Here is a 24523-nt window from a genome sequence, read left to right as displayed (position 1 = left end):
TGTGTGTGTGTGTGTGTGTGTGTGTGATCTGTACACGTACAGGCTGTTTGAGCTTCTGTTTATTATGTGTGTTTGGGTTTTTGTGTGTGTGTGGCTGTGTCTGTTTTTATGTGAGAACAGCGTCCTGTAGGATGGTTCCACCTGTAAATGTCAGGACGCTGTCCTCAGCTAAGAAATCAGCAGTAAATCAGACCAGTGGCTCAGCTAAAGAGGTGATGAATAAACATGTTATCTGTGCTCAGTGTGTGTGTGTGTGTGTGTGTGTGTGTGTCACCTCCCCTAAACCTTGTTCGCGTTCATACAGAGAGGTGGAGGGTGAGGGAAGGAGGAAGACATGACAGCGATGGAGAGAAATATGTCAGTGGACAGAAAAAGGTGAAAAAGTCAAAATGAAAAAGAGCTGTTCATTTCCATTTACAGGAACAGGTAGTAGATGTCTCTGCTCGTAACTGAAGAGCGTTTTCCTCTTCGTTTTTTCACTTTGGCTAACTCCTCTCTTGTATTATCCAATAAATTGTTCCTAATGATGTGCAGATTTTTCCACCTCTCCATCTTTGGACCAAACAACCCAACTGAACTGCAGTCTGCAGGATATCTCTTTCCTTTGTGGCTGATAAAATAAAAAGAGACGCTGAAGCTTTGCCCTTCATCACACTTAGATCTCAACCGTGCTGCTGTCTAATGGAACTTCATCCATTTCAGATGACAGAATCCATTATGGCTGCAAGCGCTGCATTGGCTGGATTTATTTCACTTATTTCCTGATAATGTGTCAGCTAAACAGGGTAACATCGTTTTTTTAATGTTTGTTTAAAAAGGTAAATAAATTTGAAAAGAATGCTGGTATAATCAGGTTCTGAGCATTACTACTTCACGTCCAGCTAAATCCGTGGTCGTCTTCTGTGTGTCAAACAACACTTAAAGCTGTCAACTGTTTACTGGCATAGAAGAAGGCCACACATAACTTCCTGCATCTTCATTAGATACGTGAAAGAGGAGACTGAATAAAAAGCCCTTTTCCCTGATGCAGTACTTATCTATTCATCTTTCTGTAAGTTATTTTTCTTGTAGCAAATAAATATGTTGACTCTGAGACACCATTCCAATTAGATTTTTATGTGTAAAGATGAAAACATCAAAACACAACTGCATAAAAAAACTGAAGGATATTGATTTGTATCTAATGTAGTAAAGGGCTGAAAACTAGACTGAATCATTTTAAAGTAATATTGTTTCTCAAAGTTTTACCATCTCTCTTTATCTTTATTTATATCTCCCACCAAATTAAATGACTGATAACAATCTGGTAAACAACCAGTCAAACAGCTTTTGGAGATAAATTCTCTGAGCTGGCTGTTAAATAAAAATATTAATTTATTAATATTCATATAATGCTCCTCTATGGCTGGAATAAAGCCAAGAAGACGTTTCTGATGCACGGTGGCGCCACAAAGCAGCTGAGCTGGAGTTGGTTTAGTGAGGATAGCAGGTAAATAGTAGCAGGAATAACTGGAAATGAGGAAAAAGTGGAAACATGGAAATAGTTTCTGTTGTGTGTTTGTTTCAATAACAATATTTTTTCTCCTGAAAGCCAAGACTTGAGAGAACGATGAGATGAGAAAAGGCTTGGTCACTGCTGATCATTCGATACAGATACGTGAATTTTACATATTTTTCAAATCTGAGGCTGTACTGAAACCACGTCTGAATGTTGACTGGAATTAAAAAGCATGCTCTTCTACATTCATTTTTGCCTTAAAAAGCCCGTGAATGAAATGTTAAGACAACATATTGCTCAGTTTATCTTTAGAAATCCGGGTTGGTGACGGTGTATGCTTGTTTGTGAGTATACATCAATAACACACTGGGGCTTTAGAGGGTTGGAGTTTACACACCTGTGTAACATGCAGCGTTTCTGCGTTTGATGGCAAGCTGGTGACTGAGGGCATTTTATGAGAGCTGTGTGGATTCAGACAGTTTGAAACATCATGTGCATCTGTGAAGCTGTATTTGTGTTGCATCGGTGTGAGTGTGTGTGTGTGTGTGTGTGTGTGTGTGTGGATCCCAGTTCTGTCATCTAATGCAGACCCATTCAGCCAGTAAATAAACCTTCATGCAGAGAGAGAGAGAGAATAGGTCAGCAGCTTGTTATGTTTACTCATGTTGGTAACTCTTTGTTTATTCCTGCCAAGACATTTGACATTAGAGACATTTGACATTAGAGACATTTGACATTAGAGACATTTGACATTAGAGACATTTGACATTAGACTTCGTTCAGCACTCCCCTCACTTCCCGTGCAGATTCTACAGTCCAGCAGATGTTAGCCAACACCAGGAAGCAGCATTTGTAATGTGTGACAGCTCTGTCCACTTTAGAGCTTCTGATCATTTCTCCACACAAACCAGGAGTCACATGACAGCAGAGACACTGCTGGTCCCAGAGACGTCTGTCTCATCACGGTGGGACAGAAACTCTGGAGCTAGCAGCCAGAACCAGAAACCAGGTCTTACTGTTGCTGTTTGTGGTGAAAAGTTTGATTCCAGCACTAAAAACTCTGCTAACGTCTCCCATGACTCTGCCTTTGTTTGACATGAACCATGAAGGTCCTGCTGGTTTCCATGGAGATGAAGAAGGTTTATAGTGAAGGATTCATTCTTCCTATCATGGACTATCCTGTACTTCACTTCTTTCTGGATCCTCATGGTGTTTCTAAGGTGAATGTTTGAATATCCCTGGATCCTCCTGACTCTGAACATTGATAGAGGTGTCCATGATCATCATTATCATCAACGTCATCATCATCATCATCATCATCATCATCATCATCATCATCATCATCATCATCATCATCGACCAATGGCTTCCTGAAATATTTACCTGCGTAACACCTCTATTAACACCTGGAAACCTGCTCAGGTTCATATTTTCCCTTCTACTGCAGCACAGTTCCTCCTCAGATACTACTTTACTCATTCCTAGGGTTACTTTACTCATTCCTAGGATTACTTTACTCATGCCTGGGATTACTTTACTCATTCCTAGTATTACTCTCCTCATTCCTAGTATTACTCTCCTCATTCCTAGGATTACTTTACTAATTCCTAGTATTACTCTCCTCATTCCTAGTATTACTCTCCTCATTCCTAGGATTACTTTACTAATTCCTAGGATTACTTTACTCATTCCTAGTATTACTTTACTCATTCCTAGGACTACTTTACTCATTCCTAGGATTACTTTACTCATTCCCAGGTGAACTGGGCTGCTGTTCTCTGGTTTCCACTGAACGTAATGTGGTTTTTAGGAGGAGAGAACATTTCCATTTTTTACTGTGTTCCAGGTGAATTTACTCTGACTCAGTAACACGTATCTGGGTTCTGTAGTAACCTCACATGTCTGAGCTTTCAGCAGATACCAGGATTAAACATCCAGCCCTGGTAGTTCTGAAGGTATTTTTAATTTTTGGAGGGTTTGTGATTTTAGACAGGATGGGGACAAAAAGAGGAGGTTAAAAAGTCCTTTGTCTTTTTTGGAACATATCTAATTTCTAAAGAGAAGAAAGAAAAAACAATAACACTTCTTGAGTATTAAGGATGAAGTTGGTGCCCAGAAGGATGATTTAAAGAACATACATGCTTTAAAGTCAGTCTGAAGCACTGCTGACTCTCAGAGGGGATTTTGTTTTGGAATTAAATCCTTCTTTAACTTTGATTCTGCACTGGTGCAAAACCGACCTGCTAAACCTGAACTATAACATCCTCACAGGCAGGGGACCAGGTGTTGACCCTACCCTGGAAGCATTTAAACACACTCATTACAAATACAGGGCTTACAGTAATTAGACAAGGGTACAGAAGTGTGTGTGTTTTATTGTTGTCTGTTGGTACTCTGTGTGTGTGCTCCAGCTGTATATTTGTGTACGTGTGTGTGGCATCGCTGCTCACTAAACTGACACATTTTCAATCACATGGTTTATTCTGGGGAAATTGTTGAGAAAAAGGAAAAGGGGCAGATTTCTGCGGTTCTGTGGGCTACAATAGGAAAAGCTTGGATTACTTTTTCTCAATTCATGTGCTTGCATGTGTGTGTGTGTTTGTGTGTATGTGTGCATGCACAAAAAAGGTGTGTGTGCAAGAATTCCCAGACAATACCCTGGTAGCCAATTTGTAATATATAGTCGGCCTTGAAAAATGGCCCAGATCTCTCCTTCGCTGTCTGCAATTTAGCTGCGCCGGGACCCGGCAATACCCATTGTACTGCCTCCCACCACTGCCATTTTGGCCTGATGGAGTGTGTGTTTGTAGCCAGTGTGTGTTTGTTTACTTGCCTATGTGCATCTCAGTGTGCATTTACCCATGAGTCTGTCTTTGTGTGTCAGTTCGCGCAAAGCAGTGACTCTGTTTATACTGAGGTTATTGAATTTCTCCTTGTGAATCTATGCTTATGTGTGTGTGTGTGTGTGTGTGTGTGTGTGTATGTATGTTATCGCATTGCTAGTATGTGCCTAAAGTTTTACTGCTTATTCAATATGCATACAGTACTTTTCTTTATTTATGTTTGATGGAGTGGAAGAACGTGCCCGTCCGTCATGAAGTCCTTGATATGAAACATCAATATTCACTCATTATCCACTTTGTCAGGTTCACCTACTAGTACTGGTTTGGACCCCTTTTTCCTCAAGAACTGCCTCGGAGAATGACTTCCAGACAGCTTCAAGGACATTCTGGTCCACCATCCAGCAGCTCAGGAAGGGAAGCATTGTTCTGTCAACACTGTGTACAGTGGGGATGAAGGGGCTGATGACCTTGACTTGGGACCTTGTGGGTCAGTGGAAGGAATACTTTGAAGACCTCAATCACACAAACACATCTTCCGATGAGGAAGCAGAGTCGGGGGACCCTGGCATGGGTTGCCCTTTCTTTAGTGCTGAGGTCACTGAGGTGGTTTAAAAGCTCCTTGGTGGCAGGGCTCCAGGGGTGGATGAGGTCCACCCGGAGTTCCTTAAGGCTCTGGATGCTGTAGGGCTGTCTTGGTTGACATGCCTCAGCAGCATCAGATGGACATTGGGGACAGTTATCCTAGACTGGCAGACTAGGGTGGTGGTCCCTCCCTTCAAAAAGGGGGACCACCAAAAGAAAAAAGGGGGACCGGAGGGTATGTGCCAACTAGAGGGGGACCACACTCCTCAGCCTCCCTGGTAAGGTCTATTTAGGGATCTTGGAGAGGAGGGTCTGTCAGATAGGCAAGGCAAGTTTATCTGTTGCAAGACCCAACAACAGGGTGATTTAAAGTGTTTGACAGAATGCAAGAAGCATCATTTAACATGAAAAACAAAATAAATGGAAAAAGGAAAAAGAACATTGGCTAAAAACTGTATTAAAACATGATTAAGTTTAAAAACTCCAGCTTAAAAGAACTGATAAGAAACTGGATCCAGATGACCTGAGTCAAGAGGTCTCTGATATATTTTGGTCCTAAACCATTCAGAGCTTTATAGACCAGCAGCAGAACTTTAAAGTCTATCCTCTGATGGACCAGCAGCCAGTGTAAAGACCTCAGAGCTGGACTGATGTGGTCCACTTTCTTGGTCTTAGTGAGGACTGGAGCAGCAGAGTTCTGGATCAGCTGCAAGTGTCTGACTGATGTTTTAGGTAGAACCTATAAAAACACGGTTACAATAATCAAGCCGACTAAAGATGGAAGCTGGACTAGTTTTTCCAGGTCCTGCTGAGACGTCACATCTTTTACCCTTGATATGTTCTTAAGCTGATAGTAGGCTGACTTTGTGGTTCCCTTCATGTGTTTCTCAAAGTTATGGTCTGAGTCCATCACTACACCCAGATTTCTGGCCTGGTTGGTGGTTTTTAGGTGTATAGACTGAAGTTCTGCGGTGACCTTTAATGGTTTCTCTTTGGCACCAAAGACCATCACCCCAGTTTTGTTTTTGTTGAACTGAAGAAATTTCAGATACATCCAGTCATTAATCTCCTCAATGCATTTATGGGGCCTCGGTCTCCTGGTGACACTGTAATATATATGTGTGTGTCATCTGCGTAACTATGGTAACTAATTTTGTCAATATCGCATAGTTGAAACTCAGATTGAGGAGGAGCAGTGTGGTTTTCGTACCGTCGTGGAACAGTGGACCAGCTCTGCACCCTCTTCAGGTTCTTGGAAGGGGCATGGGAGTTCGCTCAACCAATCTACATGTGCTTTGTGGACTTGGAGAAGGCGTTCGACTGTTTCCTTTGGGGACTCCTGTGGGGGGTGCTCTGTGAATATGGAGTGCTGGACTCCCTTGTGCAAGCTGCCCAGTACCTGCTTTGTCTGGTGTCAGAGCTTGGTCCACATTGCAGGCAGTAAATCTGATTTTTTTCCAGTGAGGGTTGGACTCCGTCAAGACCACCCTTTGTCACTGCTTCTGTTCATAACGTTTATGGACAGAATGTCTAGGTGCAGCCGAGGTGTTAAGGGTAGTGTTAATTTTATCAGCCAGTTTTTATCACATTTAGTCAACCTCATCCCGTATTTATTTCGTCAAGTTTTAGTCGACTATAAGTCGAGCATTTTAGTCTTTATTTTAGTCCAAGAAAACTTAATTTTATTTATTTAGTTTTAGTCAACAAAAACTGTCAACATTTTAGTCCAGTTTTAGCCAGGACAATCATTTTACCCATTTAATTTTGTCAGCAGGTAATAATGAACATTGTTAGTAGTATATTACATTGCTAGTAAGTAGTTAGTAGAACATTTTTAAATGTAGTCGTAAACTACATTTAACAATCCATTTAAAACTCATACTTAAAACATAACAATTCTATTTTATGCAGAAATAATTGCAGGCATTTTTTTGTTTACATGCATTTATTTATATTAATATTGATGCCAATTCAGACCAAATGTCCTTGTGATGGTAACCTGAAGACAAACAGTACAGCATTTTATGTCACCAAACAAATACATTGGGATACAAACTCCTAGAGCCGTGGTTCCCAACCTTTTTTTTAGCTTGGAACCCTGTTTGGATATCAAAACTCAGGCGACCCCAGACATTCAAAATACAGATAATTCTACTTACTTTTACACCACATTTAGACTATTTGATGTATGAAAATGTAGGTTAAAGTTGTTTTGAATTAAGTGTGGCATATTATTTTATTTTATCTAGATGATTTGTTTTAGTACATTTTAGTTTTTAGTTTGCATCCATGTGTAGCTGCCCAGGTGTTTTGTGTTAACTACAGTTCGCTTGCAGCTCCTAGATTAGCTCATACTTCTGTCTGCTTTAATTAAACTTGCAATCCAACTGAAAATAGTTGCCCAACCAGAATAACGTATCTAAGTTAGCATAAATTCAACTTCACACACAATTTTCTCAAAAAGGGCTACTATCACTACAAGCTACGAAGGTAGTAGGTTAGTAGTAGGGGGCGGCGTGGCTCAGCAAGGTAGAGCGGTCGTCTTGTAACCCAAGGGTTGCTGGTTTGATCCTCGGCCAAGTCGAGGTCATGTCGAGGTGTTCTTGGGCAAGACACCGAACCCCTAATTGCTCCTGATGGGTCGTGGTTGAGCGTCTTGCATGGCAGCTTCCTCCATCAGTGTGTGAATGTGTGCGGGAATGGGTGAATGTGATGTATAATGTAAAGCGCTTTGGGTATCATCCCAGGTACAGTAAAGCGCTATATAAATAAAATACCATTTTTGCGGTCGGTTTACTGTTATTGTTGGAACATTACAGGCGGTGGTTTAATGTTACGTTATAAACAACCACCACCAAACTTTTTGTTAACTTACCACAATGTCTTTGTGGTGAACTGCAACGTGTCTCTCCAGGTTTGTGTTTTTCCAGCTACATTTCACTGACCACATTCCTTCCCTTCGACTATAATCAAGCATAAGTTTTTTTCCTCCATTTTAGTGTAGTGAAAATGGGTCCATGTATTACGTCTTCTCTTTCTCTTGGGCCCCGTGCAAAGAATGGCCATTAATGTTTTATTTCTAACCTTTGCCGTGAATCCACCTCCTGTCTGTCCCAGGTGTTTGTTCACCTGCCTGTTGCAGGTTTGAAAGGGGGTGTGTGTGAGTGGCAGAAGAGCCGAGGAGGAGGAGGAGGAAGTGGAGGAGACAGGATTTGACAAAATCCTATCATAATTTTCGTCTCGTCTTTGTTTGTGAACTAAAATGACCATAGATTTTAGCCCAGTCTTTATTTAGTGAACTACATTTTCTTTATTAGTCCACGAACATGCATTCTGTTTTAGTCCCAGTTATTGTTTATTAATGGGGGTTTTAGTCTCGTCTACTCTAGTTTTTGTCCAGTGAAAAATGTGCATTGACGAAAATATTTTCGTTTAGTTTTCGTTAACGAAATCAACACTAGTTAAGGGGTTCCGGTTTGGTGGTCTCAGGATTGGGTCTCTGCTTTTTGCAGATGATGTGGTTCTGTTGGCTTCATCAGGCCATAATCGTCAGCTCTTGCTGAAGCGATGTGCAGCGATCAGATACCCCGCTGGGATAATAAGGTGGCCAAGGGAGGAAGTTCAGACCACAGATGTTAGAACACGGAAGCTGTTCACCATGCATGGAGGGTTCCACCCCTAATCCAGTGTCCAGAGACTATACACTAAGCCAGTGGTTCTTAACCTTGTTGGAGGCACCGAACCCCACCAGTTTCATATGCTCCTTCACCGAACCCTTCTTTAGTAAAAAATAAAATATGATTTTTTTTTTTACTGGTGCACGAAATGAATTGTGCATTAATATCACCTTGTTCACTGACGCACACCGCTGGTCAGATGGAGGGTTATTAAAGAAGGTGTTGTTAAACAGGAAGTGATACGCTGGCAGCGCGTCCACTCCTTTACAGCCGTTTTACAACGTGTCATCACAGTGGGTAAAAGTACCAGTTCCCCGCCGCCACGTCGTGAGTCCGTACGGCGATCGACCCTTTAGATCGCCTTATTTGCCTGGATCGGCGCTCGGGAGATAACGGGCTAATTCCGATGTGTGGTTCCGACTGAGAAGGAGGTCTCACTCTGCTGCTTATCCAGCGCTCTCAAAGCGGACCGGTAGGGAGTCTCACTCAGACATATATACAGCCCTAGCGGTCTGATAGGGAGGTCTCACTCTGCTGCATAAACCAGCGACCTCAAAGCGGACCGGTTGGAAATCTCAGAGCAGGACGCTTTCACTAACTGCAGACTAGACTGAGGGGTGGACCTCTGCGGCGGAGGCTCCACCGAACCCCTGAGACCGACTCACCGAACCCCTAGGGTTCGATCGAACCCAGGTTAAGAACCACTGCACTAAGCACAAAGAGGGAGGCCGAGGACTAGTGAGCAGCAGGGCCACTATCCAAGATGAAACATCTAAGCTCCATGAATACATCAGCAAAAATGGCCCCAATGGATGACGCACTGAGCGAATGTCTCATGCAATGGAACCTGGAGGAGAATTAAATGGAGGAACCATTGTGGGGGGACAAGCCCCTGCATGTGATGTAACACCGACAGATAGCTGAAGTAGTGGATATGAACAAGTCCTACCAATGGCTAGAGAGGGCTAGACTGAAGGACAGCACAGAAGCGCTAATCATGGCAGCACAGGAGCAAGCCTTGAGTACCAGGGCAATGGAGGCCCAGATCTACCACACCAGACAGGACCCTAGATCTACCACACCAGGCAGGACCCCAGATCTACCACACCAGGCAGGACCCCAGGTGTAGGCTTTACAAAGAGGTCCCTGAAACAATCCAGCACTTCACAGTGATGGTTAACCAACAGCAGGTGTGACAAAATGCTATTCAGTTGGTCAGAAAATATTTGGCCCCAGACCCCTGGTATAGACTTAAGCAAACTTTTATCATTTAGGGTTAATCAGTCTGCACATCAAGGCAAGGCAGTTTATTTGTACAGCACATTTCATTTACAGGACAATTCAAAGTGTTTTACATAAAACAAAGACATTACAGATATTTAGAAATAGTAAAAGGCATCAACACATATTCACAATAAAATAATAAATTACATTAAAATGATTAAAAGTAAGATAAGTTAAAAAAAAAAAAAGTTACCGTGCAGATGTCATGCATAGACGCATGAGAAAAGAAATGTTTTTAACCTGGATTTAAAAATGTCTACATTTGGTGAAAGTTTAATCTCCACTGGCAGTTTGTTCCATTTGTTTGCAGCATAACAGCTAAATGCTGCTTCTCCATGTTTAGTCTGGACTCTGGCCTGGACTAGGTGACCAGAGTCTTTGGATCTAAGAGCTCTGCTAGGTTTATATTCTCTGAACATATCACAGATGTATTCTGGGCCTAAACCATTCTGTGATTTGTAAACAAGCAGAAGGGTTTTAAAATCTATTCTGTGACTGACTGGAAACCAGGGTAAAGATTTCAAAACTGGTGTGATGTGTTCAGATCTCTTAGTCCTGGTTAAAACTCTAGAAGCAGCGTTCTGGATGAGCTGCAGATGTTTAATGCTCTTTTTAGGAAGTCCTGTTAAAAGACCATTACAGTAATCCAGCCTACTGGAGATGAATGCATGGATGAGTTTCTCTTGGTCTTTCTGGGAGACTAAACTTTTAATTCTGTTGATGTTTCTGAGCTGGTAAAAAGCTTCTTAGTGAAGCTTTGATGTGGCTGCTGAAAGTCAGATCTGAGTCTATCAACACTCCAAGGTTACCAACTTGGTCAGTGATTTTTAGAGCCCGAGTCTCCAGGTGTTTACCAATGCTGACCCTCTTCTCTTTGCTACAAAAGAGAATAATCTCAGTTTTGTCTTCATTTAACTGTAGAAAATTCTCCTTCATCCAGGTGTTTATTTGGATGATTTCAAATGAATCTGCAGTGAAAGAAGAGTTTTAATCATCTCCAGCTCAGTTTGTCAAAGCTCTGAGACAGACAGCAACAGCTCATGGACAAATACAGATGACGTTAATCAAATTTATATTCCTTGTTTCTCATCAGGCATTTTAATATGTTTTTTTCTGCACTTATGTCAGTGATTTAACTTAAAGGCAAACTGATAAAAAGTGAAGGACTGTAGAGCATGCACTTAAATGTTAGTCAACTAAACCACAGAGATGAAGCACGGCAGAAATGTAGCTATAAAGCCAACATGAGGACTTAAAGTAGACCAAAAAGGTCCATGTAGTTTCAGTTTTCCATCACTGATCAATCTTTTATACGTTTCCTTTTCCAGTGACGTTACTCTGGCGTAAATTTACTGATGCTCAGCGAGATATTAGCATAGATACACACGTCTGGAAGGTTTCCATGTCCTTCCAGAATCAGCTTGTCTCGCTGAGGCAGCTGTGTCCATGTTTCATGTTCCTCATCACATCTTACTGATTATCCTGCTACATGAACATAAAGCTGATTTGATCATCTGTGTTTGAATCGGACTCCAGAAACCTGCTTAAGGCTTATTTTCTAATCAGTAAAGTACTCCAACCTCAGGAAACAAAACAAACCTGCATCAGATATTTTTTTCCTTTTCTTCTCTAAAAATGTGCCTATGTTTCTAAGTCATGCATCAAGAGATCAAATCAAAAAGTAATACAATCTCTGGACTTACATTTCAGTCATTTCATTTGAAAAGCATCTCTCCCTGCATGCTCCTGTAGCTTGAAACTAAAATAAGTTATGCCTGCTGTGCCCTCACTTCACCCTCTGACAAGAATAATAGCAACCCGCCCGCCTCAAAAAGCAGTTTTTTACTATAATACTTGTCCACAAAGCAAGACCGACAATGTCCATGGTTTTATGGTGGGGTACACAGTGCAGCTAATGTTCTCCTGCAAGCCAGCTTCACTTCACTGATTTTCTCTCTCTTCCCTCCTTCCTTCTGTCTCTCACCCTCTTTTCACCTCTTATATTTACTCTTCCTCTTTTCTTTATTCTCTTTGCTTCTCGTACACTCCTTTTCTCCATATGAAAAATCCATTTAGACATGGGTTGCGACAGCTGGTGTGTATAATTTAAATAATTCTCTGTATATAGACAGTCACGTCGGGGCTGCTTTGTGTTTTTTACTTGACTCTGTCACATTCCTGTCGAGTCCCCATTGGAACCATTTAACTTTCTAAAAAAGAAGTAATGGGAAAGATAAACAAATAAATAAATAAACTGCATATTAATTCTTCTGAATAATTTAGAAGGCTGACACTGTTTCATCAACCAGCAGGTACATCCTTGAATTCACCACAAACCTTTTCCTGCCAATAAGGAATTTCATGTTGAGCCAATAGGACACTGCTTCACATGCAGAGGTTATATGTTTTAAATGCTCTTCTCTGGCTTGAATTAATTCAGGGACTCACACTTTTCCCACCCTTATCAGCCAAAACCCTCTTTAAAATTTAAAAAAATCTATTTTGAGTTTGAAAAGTTTTACAGGACAAGTTTGTAACTAGCAGCCTGTTTCCTGGCCTGGCTGTTTAATTAAGGATTAAACCTCTTTCTTGTTTTCAGTGTTCTAACAGAAAATATGCTTCAGATCGTATTGTTAGAGTTGTTTAGATTTTTCCCACTGAGGTAGAAATGCCCTGTTGTTTACTATGTTTTAAATGAAAAAATGGCCAAATTCTCATTTACTGCTTGTTTTTATTTTGCTTGTAAATGCTTGTGAATGCACCACACTTGCATTTTGTTGTGCACAATTATACTGGTTTAAATTTAATTTAATATATATATATATATATATATGTGTGTGTGTGTGTGTGTGTGTGTGTGTGTGTGTGTGTATGCTCCCCACTCTTTCTTATTTTCCTTTATTTTTTGTAATTATTAATTATCATTTCTTTTCCTCTTTCATCTCCTTTAGCTTCTTGGTAACTTTTTCTCCCCCTGCTACTGCCCTTGTCTCTTATGGCTGTCGTTAAAGAACTTTTCCACGTTTTGTTTTTTTGTGTGTGTGTTCCACAGTGACACCTACTGGGAGCGGCCTTCTAGTGCAGGCAGCTGCTCAGCCACCCGGCCCAAGACTCTCCACCTGGCCGGCCAGCAGCATACCTCTTCACCATGGTAATATCTGTGCGCTCTTAGTAGCAGCAATACTAACTGCCAGTTTTGTGTGTTTGTGTCAATGTGTATGAGCAGTGCAAATGGATTTTTTCTTTTATTGCTTATTTGAAGAACTGCTTATACATTTTTTTCTTAGCCCAAGTCCGATCTTTTAATGTCTGTGATGGAATGTAAAACAACTAGATTTCCTTTAAGTAGCCCAGTAGAGACAATAATCCACTATCTTAAGAGATCTTAAATAAATGATAGTAATATGCTAAGTTCAAAATACAGCAGGTACAGTATGAAATATCCCCTCTGAAATATCTCTATACTACGAATATCCATCTTAGGACTGGGAGAAAAATTCAGAAGAAAACTGCATCAGTAACTCAGATATCCAAATTAATTCAAAATCTTTCATTTGGTATCTTAAGCTAATAAGTTATTAGATCAAGTAGCGCCCATCTGCTTTGTTCTGGTTATCCAAGGCTGTAACACAAGGCTACCAAATGAATTAACAGAGAATCTTACAGCTCCTTCTCCCCAACCACCTCCTCTAGCTGTCTTGGAGGGAAACTGGGGAGTTATTAAGCCAGCTGGGATATATAAAGACTCCAGTGAGTACTGGGTTTTTCCTGAAATCTACTCCAGGTTGGACATGTCTGAAACATCCCCCTGGGAAGACATCCAGAGGATCCTGACCACATGCACATTTTTTTTCAATTATAATCCAATTAAACACAATTAATTTCCCAGCGAGGAATCCATTGAATTCTATTAATCAGTCTGTTTGATTCAATCCCTCTCCTGAGCATGCTGTAAAATGTGACAGTGGAGAGAAAAACATCCTATTAACAGCCAGAAGCCTCCAGCTGAACCGTATGGAAAGATGATCATTTGCCCCATCCAGTGAGGACAAGAAAACTGGGTCGGTGAGCATCACATCTAGCTAGCCTTACCTGCTAAAAAAGAAAAGAAAGAGAAACACAAGTTAATCACAACAACAGCTTCATATGTACAGGGCAAAAAGATGAGAATGTAGAGAGGTTTTGACATCTGGTGTTTGCTGGATGTGTGAAAGTGTATCATGGGATGTCCAGCAGCCATGCTACAGCAGCATAATTAAAGGTACAGAGTTTATTTACCTCAACCTTGAAGTAGGAAATAGATGGACTAGCCTTTTCTGTAAGGCATTGGACATGATGTAACTCATTTTCACAAAATCATGAAGGTGAAAGAAGGTGGTCTTAAAAGCGTGTTTTCGTTGCGAATCAAAGGACAGGTCCCCATGAACTCAAGGACATATTTCGGTGTGAAGAAGACTCGTTTACATGAAAGAACTAGAATCTTATTAACTCCTCATCATTTAAGTCAGCATGCTGTGGTTTCTTTAATCCCAATAACAGGTTCCAGCTTCTCTAACAGCATGCTATGATTGACGGGATTAAATGCAGAGCTGACATCCAACCTCGTCAGTCCATTATCTACGGGTGTATTCACACCAGCACCATTTGGTCCGCTTTAAACAAACCCTGGTCTGCTTCCTGAGATAGTCCAGTTCCTTTGGAGCAGTGAGAACCCTCATTCAGACTCTGGTGCAGGCCAAAGAAGGGAACTCTGGTCTGCTAGAAAACTTGGGGTCTCGGTTCACCTGCGAGTGAACTCTGGTCCAGTTCGCAGATTCTGGTGAAGCCTGCATCAGGTTTGAACACCAAAGTAAAAACAGAAACCACAAGACTGCATAAATTTGACTTGAGGTAAAAACTTTGTTGTCGGTCCAGAGCCAGATTTACTTCTTCTTTCTTGGTAGTCAGCATTTGTTCCTGGAAATATTGCCCCCTAGTAAGCAGTTGCTGTAACTGTGTGGTATTGTCCAGGTGCTTTGGTTCACTTGAAATCAAACCACATCAGAGAAGGTTCGAAATTTTCAGAACTCCTCGCTTGAACCGAGTCCCCCAGACTATCCTGTCTGTTTCTATTCTGCTTACACGTCAGAGCTAACACAGTGTTGCCAGCTTAGCTTTGGTGCTATATTTAGTAAGTTTACAGACCCTCTAGTGATTTTTTTTTTCTTTTTTTTTTTTTTTTAAGTGACTAGAGACAAATCTAGAAGATTTTTTGCGTGTTATTGGAGACTTTTAGAAACTGAAGTGAAAAGCATGTATAGTTTACGCTTCTCAATGACCAGTGGGTGTTGCTGCAGACACCGCCCCCATCCAAAAGGACTCATAGCAGCTAAGGTACTTGTACAGCAGCAGCACCCAGCTCCCAGCATCAGTCCCAGCTCCCAACATCAGTCCCAGCTCCCGGCATCAGTCCCAGCTCCCAACATCAGTCCCAGCTCCCGGCATCAGACCCAGCTCCCAACATCAGTCCCAGCTCCCAACATCAGTCCCAGCTCCCGGCATCAGTCCCAGCTCCCAACATCAGTCCCAGCTCCCGGCATCAGACCCAGCTCCCAGCATCAGTCCCAGCTCCCGGCATCAGACCCAGCTCCCGGCATCAGACCCAGCTCCCGGCATCAGACCCAGCTCCCGGCATCAGACCCAGCTCCCGGCATCAGTCCCAGCTCCCGGCATCAGACCCAGCTCCCGGCATCAGTCCCAGCTCCCAGCATCAGACCCAGCTCCCGGCCCGGCATCAGTCCCAGCTCCCGGCATCAGTCCCAGCTCCCGGCATCAGTCCCAGCTCCCGGCATCAGACCCAGCTCCCGGCATCAGTCCCAGCTCCCGGCATCAGACCCAGCTCCCGGCATCAGTCCCAGCTCCCGGCATCAGACCCAGCTCCCGGCATCAGTCCCAGCTCCCGGCATCAGACCCAGCTCCCGGCATCAGTCCCAGCTCCCGGCATCAGACCCAGCTCCCGGCATCAGTCCCAGCTCCCGGCATCAGACCCAGCTCCCGGCATCAGTCCCAGCTCCCGGCATCAGACCCAGCTCCCGGCATCAGACCCAGCTCCCGGCATCAGTCCCAGCTCCCGGCATCAGACCCAGCTCCCGGCATCAGTCCCAGCTCCCGGCATCAGACCCAGCTCCCGGCATCAGACCCAGCTCCCGGCATCAGTCCCAGCTCCCGGCATCAGTCCCAGCTCCCGGCATCAGACCCAGCTCCCGGCATCAGTCCCAGCTCCCGGTATCCCGGTGAGATATTTAGGAGTTAACGTTACTAACAATTACTGAGAGGAAACATGCTGTTTAAAGACTGTTTGCTTTATTGAGACCACAAAGGAAAATCCATGTCCAGCTTATCATTAATGATGAAATCTGCCGTCAGCGTGGTGACCCGCGGTGGAGGTTGGGTTAGTGGAACATCCGACCAGCGGTCACATTTCCACTGGGAGGAACTGGAGGATGTTTGGTTCTTTTGCTGCTTCACATAAAACTTGACTTACGTATAAACGTCGTATCTGACCGTCCTCCTGGTTACACATGAACAACGTTTCTGTGTTTCTGGTGTAATGAACCAGAAAATCTGTTCAAGAGTTAAACAAATGAACGAGCATTTTTAAAGCATTTTTTCTGCTTGCTGTCGTCTTTCTAACTTTTCCAGATCGTCCTTTAGCTTCTTTTCTCTGAAGTGCAGACAAATCAAATCAAATCAAATCAAATCAAATCAAATCAAATCAAATCAAATCAAATCAAATTTTATTTATCTAGCACTTTTCATACACAAAGTAACACAAAGTGCTGTACATAAAAACAATGCACATTAAAAACAAAATATAAAAGCCTTCACACATCAAAGAATGAATGAATAGAACAAAGAATAAAAAGGCACAATCGTGCACAAACTCACACTCATACAAACAAATCGCGTGCACACTCCAGTCACTGGAGGCCAGCCCACCCACGACCACATAGGTCTCCACCACAGGAGCCACCCAAGTGAGGACAGGCCGGGGTCCACACCACAGCCACAGGGCTGCAGTGCAGGACCCCCAGCCACCCAGACAAGGGAGGTCACCATGGCAACAACCCTGCAGACAGAGCAGATAGAGCCACCGGTGGCTCCCCAGGAGGACACACTGCAGTTAAACGGTAAAAACAAGAAAAAATACACTTGTAAACAATAGGAACTGATGAGTGACAAGAATAAAGATGCAAATAGTGGAGTTCAGGAAAAATATACATAAAATAAAAGTGTTTATAAAAAGAAACTGCACGTAAAAATGAAGCAATAAAACGATAAAACAGTAAAACAATAAAACAAAAAGCCATATAAATAAGTGGTAAAAGTAATAGAAGATTATATGGTTAAATAAGCAAAAATCAAAACAAAATAAGATTCAGCTATAAGCTAAGCTGAACAGGAAGGTCTTGAGCCTGTTTTTAAAAACATGTCTCTGCAGCCCTGAGGTTCTCTTAAAGATGTCTCTTGTAGTTTGCAGCAACAGGAAGATGGACAGGATGCAGGCCGGGACAACGGCTTGTCTTTTACCCAGATGAAGACACAATTAGCTTCAATTAGCTACATGTCCGTTAACGCCAGGCTAACATGAAGTGTCTGGTCCCGGAGCGCAACAACGGCAAACCCCTGCAGTTTGCTGCATTTTAGTAACGCATTGCCTTCATCTTTCATAAATAAATATATTAAAAATTAGAGCTGTCCCCATAAATAGGCTTAGAAAGCGTACAAAAGAAAAATTTCAATAAACTTCCCACCGACAAGTCTCCAGTTTCCAGTTATCTGGTCTGATGACAGCGACACGTTTAGCCATCGTTCCGGGTCAGCAGACAGTTTGGAAAATACAATCCCATCCTTGGAATGTCGAGTGGAACATCCAAAGGCACATCACGGATAGACTATTATTGTTTTTCCCGTAGCAGTACGTCTGCTCTGTTTGTCTTTCTGCCACCACGAACGCCTCCGACGTGCAGGTCACATGATCAGTGATGAAATGTGAGAGTGGTCCATATGTGAGGGTAGAAGGTGTATTTGAGATAAAAGGTGGCCTGGGATAGAAGCTGTTACTCTGCTGTAGTGTGCATGTGTGTGTGCATGTGTGTGTGGAAGTTGCTGCAAACTACAGGAGACAGGTAGTAGGTGAGACTGCCCGCTGCAGACATTCTCATTTTCACATTCGCTTTCATACAAACGTCACGGTTTGTTGCAGCATCATAAGGATAAAGCTGGATAAACACACCTTTTCTTTTCCTATTGTTATTTTTTCAGCACTTTTCCTTCATCAATTTCTGTATTTCTTTTTGATGTTTCTTAGTTTCATCTGCTATTGCTTCTTCGTGAATAGATGTATTACTGTCGGCATGTTGCTTTCATCTTTTCTAAGTTGTATTTGCCATTTTTAACTAGTTTGCTTCTACTATTTAACAATAATTTTAAAATGCTTTTCTTTTTTAAATGAATCATCTTTGCATTGTGATCAGTTCAAGCTCCTACTTCAACAAAGTGGAGCAGGGAAAAGCCCCAACAGCTCACATATAAAGCAGGTTTCTAGAAACAAGAAACATAAATCAGAAAAGGCAAAAAGCAGCTGAAATTTAGGGAAACTGATGAAGAAAGTTTTAAAGAAAAGGTTACTGGAAAATAACAAATTCAAAAGTGATAAAACAAAAGCACCAGGAAAAGCAAAAAATTACAAAATAAGGACAAACAGAATTACACAATTACATAATATATAAAAGAGTAAAAATATTTACTTAATTTTTATTTACTTTATTTTTAAATTTTCTTATTTCTTTATTCTCTCACTAATTCCTCTTTGTTCTGTCTGCGGTCCACCTTCTTCCGCTTGTTAGGGCTGATTCTTCCAGAAACATGGACGTCCCTCATTTAAACATAAATATACTCATGAATAAGTCATTGAAGAAACACACATTCGTTTATTTTAAATAAAACAAGGCCAGATGTTCGACTGTCAGTAAAGTGCAGGAGAAACCAGACAGAGGCATCAGCCACATTTCAATTTCTCACTTTAAAAGTAAATTCATCCATCCATCCATCCATCCATCCATCCATCCATCCATCCATCCATCCATCCATCCATCCATCCATCCATCCATCCATCCATTTATTTATTTATTTATTTATTTATTTATTTATTTATTTATTTATTTATTTATTTATTTATTTATTTATTTATTTATTTATTTATTTATTTATTTATTTATTTATTTATTTATTTATTTATTTATTTATTTATTTATTTATTTATTTATTTATTTATTTATTTATTTATTTATTTATTCATTCATTCATTCATTCATTCATTCATTCATTCATTCATTCATTCATTCATTCATTCATTCATTCATTCATTCATTCATTCTCTCTGTACCACTTACTCCATTCCGGGTCGTGGGTAAGCTGGATCCCAGCATTTAGCAGGTGAGGGGCAGGTACACCTGGACAGGTCACCAGTCCGTCACAGGGCCAACACATAGAGACAAACAACCACTCACACACACTCGTAGGGAGAATTTAGAGACCAGTTAACCCAACATCATGTCTTTGGCTGGTGAGAGGAAGCCGGAGAACCCGGTGAGAACCCACGCATACACAGGGACATCATGCAGACTCCACACAGAAAGGCCACCACGCTTTAGGTTCGATCCTCCCCCCCAGCTGAGGATCGAACCAGCGACCTTCTTGCTGTGCAGCTGCGGTGCTAACCACCACATCACCGTGTAAAAGTAAATTAAATTAAAAAACAGATTATGTAGTTTAATTCTCCCTGATTTACTTTCCCATCTCCCTGTGCTCCTTCCTCAGCGTCCGCTTTCTTCCACCTTCGCCTTCCTGCATCTCTTGCTTGTGATTGGCTGGTTGTAGGATCTGTTTTCTCTGCCCTGCAACAGTCAACTCCTGGCGTGACGCTGACTTTGATCAGCTTCCTTTCATGCCACACCTTCTGTCTCTCCCAAGCTTTCTTTTCTTTTTCTACTTACCTCTTCAGCTTTATGTTCACCCCAAAACACCCTCCCCCAAAAACAACAGACTGTCCTCCTTTCCACCTGTGCCTCTTTTTCCCTCCATTTCTAAAAGAACATACCAAATTTAATAATTTAACCCTTTCTGGTACTTTGTCTTTTATATTTTAATATTTCATTATCGGCCGTGTTTTTGTCTGGCAGGAAACACTTTAATAATGGATTATATAGATTTCTACTGAAGGAAAATGTGTGTTAGTGTGTGAACATAAGTAATTCTATCTTTTGAAGTTAGAAGGTGATGTGCTCTGTGCTCATGGTCCAGCTGCAATGATTTTGAGGCCAATCTTTCTGATTGTCATTGAAATCAACAGTCAGAAATGTTGAAAAGGTTGTTAGAAATAAGCAGGATGATGCTGAGCCCGCGGCCCGTCGCCATGTTTGTTTCAACAACTCAAACAAAGTTTCAGAAGCCACGGCTTTCCGTAATTTAACATTAAAATCATTTAGATTCCGTTTGTTATGATGTTGGAATCTCCTGCAGTTATTAGGTTATTAAATCCCCATTTATTAATGTCTTTATGTTTTCCAGGACAGACAGATCCAGCTGATCTGAAGCTGCCTGAACACCGTCTCCAGTTAAAAAACCCAGATTTGCTCCAGCTAAAAAACATGTTTAAAAAGATGATTTGCAGCCATTTTAAAATTTATACTTAGTTCATAAAGCCATATTTTATTTTTTAATAACATCATCTTTTATTAGTGCACATATTCAAACGGTTAGTCTGTAATTCATTCAAATACTTTAGTTGGTTTAATGAGAAGTAAAAGTAATTCAGTTCTCAATCAACTTCAAAAATATGCCATCAATGTGTTTTACTTCCAAAAACACTGCTGTTTAATATAATATAACAATAACAATAATAACATGTCATTCTTAAGTTCCGTAAATCACCCACAACACGAACAATCGATGGCGCTTTGACGTGTGGTTTACCTGAGAGATGTTAAGTAGTGTAGCATCAACCCAAACTGCCCCCCCCCCCATAAAGGGTCTTAAAACTATTTTATTTTCTTGAGAAGCATTTCATAGCAGCACTAAACTGCAGCCTTTTCTTTAGGTTTCTGATAACAACTCTTTTCTTTCCTCATCCCTCTGTCCACTGGACACCCACCGACCTGCAGTAAACACAGATCCTCAGCTAACGTGCACATATTCTCATTCATCCAGCATCCATTATGTTTACTTGTTGCAGTGTTCACAGTGAAGTTTTGACTTTCCCCTCCTTCTGCTGCTGGTGTTACTGAGCGACTTTTCTCAGCGTCGCCCGGCTTCTTACGTCAGTGAATTTTCCCTCGAGGAAGACTAAGCGCTGCAGAGGTTCCACACATGATACCAACCTGCTGTTTGGCTCCATGACAGTGCCTTTAGATGTGTTATCAACCTCTTTTTTTTTTTTTTACCAGGAGAGCTCGGAGTTTCCTCTGTGATTTTAATGCGATAGTTAAAATGACATAGGAAGAGGTTTCTGGTGCTTGAGGGAAGAAAACTGTTGAAATCAACTTTGCATGCACCTCCAGTTTGGAGTGACTTTGACAGCATCTGTCATATATTTACAGAGGTACACAGACTGTAACTAGATGTACATTTACATACATACAGATTTACAAGCAGACAGAAAAACAATGGAATCGACATGAAAACCTGTTTCATTGGAAAAATGTAAATAATTCTTCTCTGAGCCGAGAACTGGGTGAGATTTGACGTTAAAAGAAGTATTAGCTCCAGAACGTCCAAGGCGGTCATTCTGATCCTTTCCATATTTGTAAATTCAATAACTTTGTCAGATAAATTCTTAAAGCCTTGATGACTTGTCCTAAAACTGTGCGAAGTTCCCTTCAAATTAGATTTTATATTTGAAATGTAAAGGAAAGAGGAAATATGAGTAATTCTACCTGTTTTTGGCCACAAGCCATTTTGTCAACAGGAATTTGTGAACTCCATTAAGCTTGGTTTTCGGGGATTTAACAACATGCTGGACCTCAAATGAATAAATGTCCACATCATCTTCATGAAGTGCACTGGCACAGATCAGGGGGTCTGTTCCTCCTGATTAGGGCCCTCCAGGTCTCACTGTCATACTCACATGAGCATTAAAACCATCCCCCCAAAGTCTCCACCTTCAGCCACCACCCAGTTCACAAAGCACCCGGCCTCGAACGTCCTGCTCGCAGGTGATGAGCTATGTGAAGGTGGTAACCTGTGACGTCAGCCGAGTTCCAGGTGCCAAGACTTGGCCACTAGGTTCTGGCTGGCTGATGAAAAGCTGAAGAGCATTAAGTTGAGTAAGAACGTGTGACGTGTTATTCTCAGAGTAAGAGTACAGAGATGAAGCTGCTCAGTAGTGTGTGTGATTGTTCTCATCTCTCTTCGTTTGTGCATGTTTTTTGAAGTTTGCATAGTCACACCTGGAAACGTGAGTTTTAAAGTGTGTATTCATGTCAGTGTGATTAACTGTGCATTACACAATCATTTCCATGTGCTGTAGCTGCTTCAGAGCCTGTTTGTTCTTGTTTGTAAAAATATTCATATGTATATTCTGTACTCAGGGCAGTGGTGGTGTTAGTAGTGCTGGGAATCATTATAGTTCTTAGCATTCATTTTTTAATTCACCTTTATTTGTATTATATTTAATAACAGCCATTTTAATTTATAATTTATAATAATTGTAAATTCTAAAGCAAAAGAAAAGGAAAAGGAAAAATTTTAATAAGTCCTAGCTAAGGAATCACTTAATCCTCTTTTCATTTCAACCCCCATCCTGAGCATTCATGGGGCAACAGTGGAGAGTCAAAACTCCCTTTAACCGGAAGGAAAACCTTCCAAAGCAAGCAAAACGTTTTCATGGAAACTGGGAAAAAAGAGATGTCAAAAAATAACATAAAACTTAAATTAATTTGTGAGCATAATCAAGATATTTAAAAGTAACTGGATGCTATCCCAAGCAATGCAAACATGCTTCTACCTGATATCCAAAAGGAACAGCTGAGCGATGCTTCCACTCTTGCCATGACACATAAAAATCGGTTCTAATTTAAGAACATTTTCTATCCACTACTGGTGGACTAACGTAAGGTCATTTTAAAAACAAAAGTCTAAATAGTTGGTGGCTGTCTGTTTAAGTGCATTAGGAATCTCGGAAGGACGGAGCAATCAGCCTCTCTGATACAAGCAAAAACTTTTGAACTGGACTCTAACATGGATGCTAGGTCCAGATTAGATGGTGTATCTGTCATGGCTGCACCTGGGCTCCATGTATGATAATCCACACCACATATCTCGCTCCCCTGAATGTGAACATGAACCGTGCAACCTAAAAGCACTAAAACCATGTTGTGTTAGTAGGAATCAGAGAGAGTGGACATGTTAAATATTTCCAGTGTAGTAATTTGTAAATGAAATAAACATCTATACTCACCACAGTGTTGAAGACCATTACACATTGTGGGATTAATGGTGCTCCTGTAAGAATTCTTGGAATGGAGAAAGAAAATAGAAAAGAGTTGAGACATGATGGCTCAGATGAAAATGTTCCTGGATAAAGAAACCGTGTTTCTGTGTCTGCTGTGGCTATTTTCTTCTGGAGATGTTATCTCAGCTTAGTTCAGCTAAAGACCGAATGAAGCTTTTCTTTTTAGAATGACGCAGTCAGGTCCACAATAACTGGATTATCTGATAAAGAGGCAAACAGCTGTATCAGGGTTAACATCTGGACCAGTGTCCTTCTTGCTTTGAGACTGCAGTTAACCATCCCACCACCATTCAGTCCTATCTCTCTCTCTCTCTCTCTCTCTCTATCGCTCTCTCTCTCTCTCTCTCTCTCTCTCTCTCTCTCTGTCTCTCTCTCTCTCTATATATATATATATATATATATATATATATATATATAATGTGTGTGTATGTGTGTGTGTGTGTGTGTGTGTGTGTGTGTGTATTGTATCTATTAGGGGTGGGGCTTTAATTAGTTAATACCGATTAATTCATTACAACAGAAATTAATGTAGTTAATCGCAGCTTTCGGTCTAAACAACGCAGAGTATTTGCCGGTGCACCAATTAATAAAGTGTTGCTAATTTAGCTACGCGGTGCTATATTTAGCGAGTTTTCAGCTCCGTCTAGTCATTCTATGTCAAAGAAGTGACTAGCTTCTGGTGTTATTGGAGACTTGTGGAAACTGGGGTGAAAGCACGTTCACTTCTTCCCAACGAGCAGCTTCCACCCCTCCCCCGTCCATCAGCTTCCAGCTGCAGGTCCGGAGACGTTCCCTCTGCTCCACGACCCGTCCTGCTTACCGTCACATATCAGTGCCTGTTAATGAAGAGTGTGGAGGAAACATGTAGAAAGTTCAAGTTCTGGAACATGTTGTAGAGTTTGAGATCACTTATTGGGTCTCTGGGATTTGAGTTGTGTTTTGTGGTTATCCCATAGGAAAAAAATAGGTTTTTCTCATTATTAAAAGAAACAGATCAGCTTAAAAGCTTCAAAAACAAATAAACTTAGTTTTTGGTTTGTTTTTTTTTAAAAAAAAGCGTTTTATGAAAGAGTATATTATTTAAATA

At 41.3% G+C, this 24523-nt stretch overlaps 1 protein-coding gene across 3 annotated transcripts in view; it reads left to right on the top strand.

Annotated features, from left to right (window-relative positions):
• The window catches only part of LOC121630907 (neuronal PAS domain-containing protein 3), a 378679-nt gene that overhangs the window by 100018 nt on the left and 254138 nt on the right, over positions 1–24523 (top strand). For 2 of the 3 annotated variants that reach the window (XM_041971452.1, XM_041971453.1), the window contains exon 2: positions 12937–13035. In XM_041971452.1, coding sequence (XP_041827386.1) covers positions 12937–13035 — 99 coding nt within the window. Of the gene's footprint in view, positions 1–329; positions 376–12936; positions 13036–24523 lie in introns of those variants that run through there. The other variant, XM_041971454.1, reaches the window with a different exon arrangement.

This window comes from Melanotaenia boesemani, chromosome 20 (assembly GCF_017639745.1).
Source record: "Melanotaenia boesemani isolate fMelBoe1 chromosome 20, fMelBoe1.pri, whole genome shotgun sequence".
Lineage (NCBI taxonomy): Eukaryota > Metazoa > Chordata > Actinopteri > Atheriniformes > Melanotaeniidae > Melanotaenia > Melanotaenia boesemani.
This window is presented reverse-complemented; position numbering and strand designations above follow the sequence as displayed.